Below are 8,475 nucleotides of genomic sequence, written 5' to 3' on the forward strand. Positions count from 1 at the left end.
TAATCCCTAAAATAGCTTTTTTTTTTATTATATGGTAAGAAAACGCTGGCTTTGTAATTAACTCAGGTTTTTAGTTATGAGTCATGACCTAATAAGCCTAATCTTCATTTATTTATTTTGTTTTGGTGGTGGTTGTGGTTATGGCTTTTATTTTATTTAATTAATTATAAATTTTTATTAAACATATATATATTTTGGAGAGAAGGTTTGTTTTATTGGAAGTAAAGAAACGATGTGGGACCCAAGCTTTGATGCATGCAAGCTACGTGTACAATGAGATGGCTTCCGAGTATTCAGACCCAAAGGCCAAACCCCAACCCCACCATTCAAAAATCTTCAGACATCAGAGATTAGATTCGAGATTAGTATACTCTCTCTCTCTCTCTCTCACTCTTCTTCGCCTCTTTCTCTCTCTCTCTACCCATTTATCTACCCTCCATTGCTTACTAGCTCACAAAAATGAGAAATTTGATTACCTGAAAGCTGGGGAGGGACACCATCGAGAGAGAGAAAGTGTGAAAGCTCAAGGAACGCCTCTGAATCTTGGTCGCAAGTAATGGGTTACCTTTATTTGGGCTCAAATTGATCGAGTAGTTTTGCTTTTGATCTCACTCTTTTTCAGTCTCTCAGGTACTTACTCTCCTTTCTTTGTTAATCAACCCTATATTTAGTCATTATAATTGTTTATTTATTTATTTTTTTTTACTGTTTTTTTTTTGGGGGTTTTGACCATCATTTCCTTGTCCATAGAGAAATTTTGATTTTTGATTTTTGGGCTGATTTGGTTTTCATTTCGTAATAATTTAAGAGATTTTGGTGATCGGTTTCGACCCATTTCGTCCCCTTTCCTATAATCGTGTATTGGGTAAAGGGAAATAATTCGCTGTTTGGTTTATACAATAATTTCTTTAGTTTATATTGGGTTTTGGTGACTTTTTGGTATAGGATTATCTACCTCTGAAATGGGTAGTTTTGTTGGGCAATTATGCTGCCGTTTTTTCTTCTTCCTAAGTTAGTCGTTTTGTGTGTGTGTGTGTTTTGTTCAGTTTCATAAGCTTATTATATTTCAGAGTTATGCCTTACCATTGTAGATGTCTGCTATGACTTTCATTGATGTTATAGGGGCAGCCTAAATTGAAGAACTTTTCGTGTTGATATGTGATGCTAAGTATTAGATCATTTGTCGCAGACGCCATTGTATACTTCTTCCCTTATACAATAATCGATATTTTTGTGTCAAAGCTGAACACTAAAACTGTGAGTGTTGCAATTGTTTGCTTCATTTTTTATATGCATATTATGCTTTTTTTTTTCTTTCCTTTTCTCCTTTTTCAAAAGCAGCTAGAAAAGTAATGTGACAAATAATTCATGTAGAATGAGTTACGGGGAAAGAAAACGCCACTCACACATGACCAATTTTCTTTGTTTCTGCTGCAATTCTTTTGGTTCTTGTGTGGCATTGTATACCGCATAATGTGAAATCATTTTTGCTTGCACTCTCTATTTAAATCATGCTGTGTTTAAATGTGGTCTCCGATCCATATCGCATGCCTGGGTTATAAGTAAAATACATGGAAATAATATGATCATTTATACTTTTCTAAGATATTCAGTCTATTAGCTTTATATCCTCTGCTAATTAGTGTGTGATGTTCTGAAGAGCACATTTAAAAAAAAAGTAAAAAAATATCATGTATACTTTGGTGTCATCATTTATGTCCCAACTACAGAAACTTGTCCCTTTAAAAAAAAAAAAAAAAACTATAGAAACTTGAAGTTTGTGCACTTTTTGTTTTTCAGCCTAATGTTCTAAGCTGTCATATATCTCTTTCCTGCTGCATTTTAATTTCAGGTGTGCCCAAGAAGTGTCTTCTGTGGTTCGCCAATTCTGTTGGAGGTTTAATTGTTCAGTGTGCTGCACGTTGTTTTGGGGGAGTATATCTATTCTGATGCAAGGAACAGGGAGAAGCATTAATCTGTTTCCAGAAAGTGTTGATATTGTTGGGCAGGGGTCAGATTCACACAGTGGTATGAATCAGCAGACCTCTTCAAATACCATGGTACCTCCTGTAGAAAGTCGGTGGTCCAGTTATGCAACTCCTGGTGAGTTATTTGTAAATGCTGGTAATAATGAAGTACAGAACTTTGCTTCTACGAGTGAACCTACTGGATCTGGTTTTCGAAACCAGATCAATGATGATGGGATTAAAATAGAACATGGTAGGTCTTCATATGGTGCTCAACTCACAGTTGGTTCAATGTCTGACGAAGTCCTTTTTCCCGAGACTTCTGTCATTAGTCTTGGTAGTAATCAGGTAAGAAATGGGCATTCCTTCTTGCAAGGTTCTAGCTCTAGTCATATCCATCAAAATATGAATTTAAATGCAGGATTTGTTAGCAATAGTGGTAACGGTGATCAGGGATTTGAAGCTAGTTTAGGCTCAAATCTCTACTTGTCAAGCAGAATGGAAACGGAGCAGACATCTAGTGCTACTGTTTCATCTGATATTGGTGGAACCTCATCTGGAAGCTCTGGTGGTATTGTGGGAAAAAGTGATAGTAGCTCAGGTACTCTCGGCAACTGGGGTTTATCCTGCAAGAGAAAGGCTCTTGAAGGTACTTCGGGTCAGTCATGTTCTGGGGGAAGTTCTAGCTCTTTTCCGCAAGCTGAAAATTCTGCATGGCAAACTGGTGCTGCTCGATATAATCCTTCTAGCAGTTTACGTTTATCTGCACCGTCATGTACTTTTCCTAGTGGGAGTACTTCTGATCAGAGTGACTCAAGAACTGTAGTCACTACAGGAACAGTGGCTTCTGATTCCTTTCCTTCTTCAAATATTACAGAAAATCCAGAAGCTTCACGAAGGCATTTTGGTGGTGAGTCTAATGCTAGGTCTCGACGTGAGTCTTTACTATTCAATTTAGCCTCTGCAGAAAACTCCAGGCGGTCTTTTCTGCGCTTTCCTCATCAAGCTCCTAGTTCTGCCCCATTCAGTGTACCCTTGGACTTGAGATCAACTGCAGCAGCAATCAATTCAGGTGCTTCACAAAACCAGTCTCACACTGTGCATGTCCCTGTATTGGCAGGAAGTACACATGCTTTTCTTTGGAATGGGGCTTCTAATTCTAGAGCGGGAAGCATGCCAACTTCTTTAGCACTTGGAGAAAGAGGTACAGAAGTGCGAGAAGAATCAAACGTAATAAACATGCCAAGAACTAATGTAGAACATCCCATGTTTCCATCTGCAAATGAAATAAGAAATTTAGCACATGATCCAATGCTTTCAAGTTTGGCCTCTGGAAACATAAGCACTTCTCTTGGTATTCCTTCTTCTACAAGGATGGTCTCCTCTTCCAGCAGTCCTCCTTTATCCTCTTCCAGCAGTCCTTTATCTACACCTGGGTGGATCCCTCATCACAATCCTCCAACGCAAAGCCGTCAAAGAACATTGGAATTTGCACCTTGGTCTCTGTTTCCATCTGGTGATTCTCAACCTGGAGGTCGCAGTGGTCATTCTATCCCATCACCTCCTGGACCTTCATCTTCTTCACAGGACACAATAATGTCTTCTGGGCGTAATAACCAAAACCGTCATCAATCATTACTTAGGTCAGCATTCATGGGAGACAGACAAGGTGAAGATGTTCTTAATATTTCTAATTCACTGCGGGTTTTATCTGCTGACATTGAAGGGAGACGTCGACTGATATCTGAGGTTTGGGTCTTTTATTTGTCTTTTTTTTTTTATATACTTCTTGCACTTCTCTTATTTCATTTGTATTTTTTTAAATGTTAAGAAATATATGAATCACCTTTTCCTAATGGATAGAGTACCAATCAGAAGTGATTTTTAGTTGAGCTGGCTCAACTGGAAAACCTGGAAGTTGTATAAACTTGTGGTTTTTGTGTAGAGTAATTGATTACTGATTTCATATTTGTGTAATTACGGAAGGTAATGACTTGGATTTGTTACATTGCATTGTCCTCATGATTGTTGGATTTGTTGGTTGGAGCCTACTTGTCAAGGTACAGAGATACTTGTGTACATAGCAAAATAGGGTACGTCTATATATTTCAATGGGACATTTAAAATTATAAAACCTGTTTCTGGAAGAAGATAATTTTGACCATGATTATATACATGCTCTGTATGCTCAATTTTATGTGGCAGAGAAATAGACAATTCTTTTTGCAGTGATCAATTTGACATGCATGTTGCTGATATCCACATAATATATTTCTATTTGTTACTTGGATATTGTTTTGGTTCTAAAACTGATTGTTATTTGTTAGATGTGAACTTTGCAAATAGATTAATAATACTCGTACTGACAAAAAATGTTTTCTCCATTTAGCAGATTCGTCAAGTCTTGCATGCTATGCGTAGGGGAGAAAACTTACAAGTTGAGGTTAGATTTTTTTTATTTTTTATTTTTATGCTCACAATTATTTACCTACTTATGAGGTTGGATTTTACTGTTCTTCGGAATACTGTTGCTTGTCATTTTATTTTTACCGAAATTGCTCCCTAGCTTTGGTTGTCAGTTTTCATTAATTCATTTGGAGTCGGATTATATTTATGCAAGTTTTTACGCTTGATTCTGGTTCTCCAGTATGTATTTACTGTAAAGCCTTATGGCATTGTATGTGGTGCCAAATATGCTTTAATAGACTTTGACCTGTGGTGTCACTCCTATTTTTTTCATCTTGTTAGAATTCAGATATGATTGTTACTTTGTTAGTGCAATAAATTGTAAAACATCACTGTATTGTTTTGGGTATCTCTTTTGTATATATGTATATTTTACTTGATGGCCTTAGACTAGCGTACTTACTGGCCTAGTGAACACAGACTATTTGGGGAGAGGTTAAGTTAGGCCACCAGATAATAGTTGGCTGATAAAATCATATCCTTGATACTGCTGAGGGTTATGGCTTTTGTGGGTAGTCTCACTGAATTGCGTTGTTTCTAGATGGCCGAAGGCAATAGTTTGTTTATTTTTGACACGGATGATGAATGTATGGTTAACTTTTGGATATATTTTTTATGATGTGCCAGGATTATATGCTTTTTGACCCGTTCGTATATCATGGTATGGCTGAAATGCACGACAGGCACAGAGATATGCGCTTGGATGTTGATAACATGTCCTATGAGGTACATGGAAGCAAAGATGCTCTAGTGGTCTTTACTAGTTGGCATGTGAACATAGTTTAGCTCCTTGATATTTCTATTTATATATATTCCCCCATAATATATTCTGTTGAAGTGGCCTTTGATATTTGTTTTTTCCTTAACATGTTCTTAGGAACTTTTGGCTCTGGAGGAACGCATAGGAGATGTTAGCACGGGACTGAGTGAGGAGATGGTTTTGAAGTTAATGAAACAGCGCAAATATGAACCTATTTCAGTAGAAGTTGGACCAGATCCCGAACCATGCTGCATCTGCCAGGTACTAGTTTTTTCAGTGTTCCTTACTAATCACTATAAGAAGGAAATAGAAGATGCATACATACTGTGATTACTATCTCTCCTCTTAGAATCGCTTCACCAGCTGAAGTTTATTTATGGCAGGAGGAATATGCTGATGGAGATGATGTTGGAGCCCTCGACTGTGGACATGATTTCCATACTGACTGTGTCAAACAATGGCTTATGCAGAAGAACCTGTGTCCTATCTGTAAAACAACAGGCTTGCTAACGTGAAGGAGAAAGTCATCCAAGCTCTTAATCATAGTATTTTAAGTTGCTCTATCGCTACATTCATCAATTGGCTCCCAAAATAATCTATTTATGAAACTTTTCACTTGAAACTTGGCGTAGTTACATATATCTGCCTGGTTTCAGGGAAAGATTAAAGTGGGGTATGGGTAAGTAAAAAAAATATATAGAAACTTTTAAATTTGGTTGATGGATCATAAAAGGATTTGTTTATATATGTTTAGCAATGTATAATTTTAAATCATGGTGACTAATAGTACATTGGAGTAATATTTGTGACATCTTTGAAACTTTTATTCTGACTACTTATTTGCTACTGTTGCTTGAATTCTTACTGGAGAATTGAAACATGTTCGTGCTGAGTTATTCCGTATCATAGTCATATTCTAGTTCCCGTTGCATAAATAGTCTAGGATCTCTTGAAAGAAGCACAGGAAATAGTTTTCGTTGATTTAGCTAGCTTCCATTTGCTCTTTTTCTCCTCTTTTGCTTTATATTTAGCATGTTTGGTAATTGGCACTTTTTCAAGACATTATTTTTCTCAATGCATATTCATATAATAGCGTGGGTAAGAGTGGACCTCCTTCCCCCCGTCAGTTTAAATTTTTATTTGATTTCATCATATATGTATACATACTGTAGTTTTTTATAATTTTTTTTTCTTCATATATTATATATCTGTGGTTTATTGTGTTGTTTTGAATAATACTATTTATTTATACATTTATTTTACATAAATGAGTCTTTATTGGGGTCCCTAATCCCCTCCCTTGCCATTGTTGGGGACAAAAGAGGTATTGTTCGCCCATTCTATGTTCCGATTTTATCCTTGGTAAGAGGAAATACATCATAATAATAAGGGAATATATTCATTTGGTACTTTATGTTTTTGCAAAATATCATTTTGGTATTATCTGTTTTCAATAATGTTTAAATGGTATCCTGTATTTTAGAATCGTACATATTTGGTACCCTAAATTCAGATTTGATAGATAAAATTTAATCAAACTGCTGTCAATTATGTAAGTTACAAATTTAAATTTAATTACATAATTACATATAACTGATGACAGTTTGATCATATTAACAAAATTTTATCTATCAAATTTGAGTTTAGGGTATCAAATATGTACGATTTTAAAATATAGGGTACCATATGAGCATTATTGAAAATAGAGGGTACCAAAATGATAATTTGCAAAAACATAGGGTACCAAATGAATATATTCCCTAATAATAATGATTATTAATAATAAATACGTCTGTTTATGGTAAAAATTTTCAACTATTTTATATTTAAGTTTTCAATCTTAATTTTGATAATTACATTCTCAATTTTCCAAATAGTTTGTATCTATTATTAGTGTGTTTCAATTTCTATCCATTTGGTTTTTGTTGAAAAAGATTGTTGTAGAAAAGTGTACAATCTACTTTATCTTTTGCGTACATAGTTCATTAACTTAACCCGCTTTTTGTACTTAGGTTTCTCAACCTTAAAAATTAGGATTATTTTTTTCTTTCAATGTCAAAGTTAATTGAACATATATATAATTTATAATTACTCAAACTAATAGACAAATTTAAAAAAACTCAGCATAGAAAATTTGAAAAATATATATTTTCAAAAGAAGTAAAATTATAATATTTTTATATATAAAATCTAAACCATTAATTTTTTTTTGTAATTTACAATATAATTATTAAAATTTCCATTAATTATTATATTAAATTTTTATTACAACGAGGCTAATATTACTATTTTTTTTCAAAGAAAAAATAAATTTGAACTATTGTGTAAATAAGATAATAAAATCTCATATATTTATAAATTAATAAAATAATGAAATATAGTTTTATTTTAATGAATTTAAAGTTATCTTTGTTTGGAGGAAAGCAAAAAAATAAATATTAAAATTTAAAAGTTTGTGACCTAAGTGTAAAAAGATGAATGTTGGAGATTTTTACTAGAAAAAAAAAATCTAGTTCAATAAAAAGTTGGATGAGAAATTGCAAAGGACTAGAAGATGCAAACTTTATGAAAAGTTAGGAATTTAAATGACATGATTTGGATGTTGGGGATCTATGTGCAAGAGACGCTTATGTTTTATTTATTTGTGACAAATAAACCTAATAATTATTATCTATATATTTGATTTATTCTTTTTAATTGTAACTGTAAAAGGTAGGTATAAGCCGTACTTCATAAACTGCCTTGATCTCATCAAGTCTCAGGAGAACTTATTCATTATTACTGAATCATGCATCCCTTGTAAGCATCCATTGCCAATAAGGAAAATTAAGAAGTAAAAGGACCCAAAATAAGTTATGTTGTTTCCATAACAACCTGGGTCATAACAAGAATTAGTCATAATATGAATGAGTGTAATCACCTTAAGGACAAGACTGAGTCCTTGGTCCGTAGAGGTTACTTGGGATAGCACACACGAGTAGCCCGTTAAAGGCATCTTGAACAGAAACAACAATGTCCACATACTCCTCCTTTAGAGAATCTCGTTCTAGAAGTTTGAGTAGATTTCAATACTATTTTAGGAGGTCTCCACCTTACTAGCAAAAGCCATAAAGCTTTAGATAAGTATTCTTGAGAGTTAGGACAAAGGAGAAACAATTTTATCCTTTGAGCAGAGACATACAAAACAAGTTCACATTGTGTTAGAACTGAATTAAGTCTGTGTATTGTTAGTTTGAGTGAGCTGTCATTAGTTAGGAGATTAGAGGTAGTTAAGTAGTTACT

The 8,475-nt window shown here is 34.2% G+C and overlaps 1 protein-coding gene across 4 annotated transcripts; it reads left to right on the plus strand.

The window, feature by feature from the left end:
- The first annotated feature begins 323 nt into the window (after nt 1-323).
- Nucleotides 324-6,019, plus strand: LOC133797195 (E3 ubiquitin-protein ligase MBR2). Of its 4 annotated transcripts, none has more exons than XM_062235026.1 (7): nt 324-630; nt 1,123-1,257; nt 1,853-3,716; nt 4,357-4,410; nt 5,061-5,159; nt 5,311-5,454; nt 5,577-6,019. In XM_062235026.1, exons 3-7 carry the CDS (start codon nt 1,950-1,952, stop codon nt 5,706-5,708), a joined length of 2,196 nt encoding a protein of 731 aa, XP_062091010.1. In that variant the 5' UTR covers nt 324-630; nt 1,123-1,257; nt 1,853-1,949; the 3' UTR covers nt 5,709-6,019. The 4 variants fall into 4 exon arrangements, with proteins under 4 accessions (XP_062091010.1, XP_062091023.1, XP_062091031.1 ...); XM_062235039.1 differs by having other exon boundaries at nt 1,190-1,257; XM_062235047.1 differs by having other exon boundaries at nt 325-630; nt 4,360-4,410.
- Nucleotides 6,020-8,475: the final 2,456 nt, after the last annotated feature.

The sequence above is a fragment of the Humulus lupulus genome, chromosome 1, assembly GCF_963169125.1.
Source record: "Humulus lupulus chromosome 1, drHumLupu1.1, whole genome shotgun sequence".
Lineage (NCBI taxonomy): Eukaryota > Viridiplantae > Streptophyta > Magnoliopsida > Rosales > Cannabaceae > Humulus > Humulus lupulus.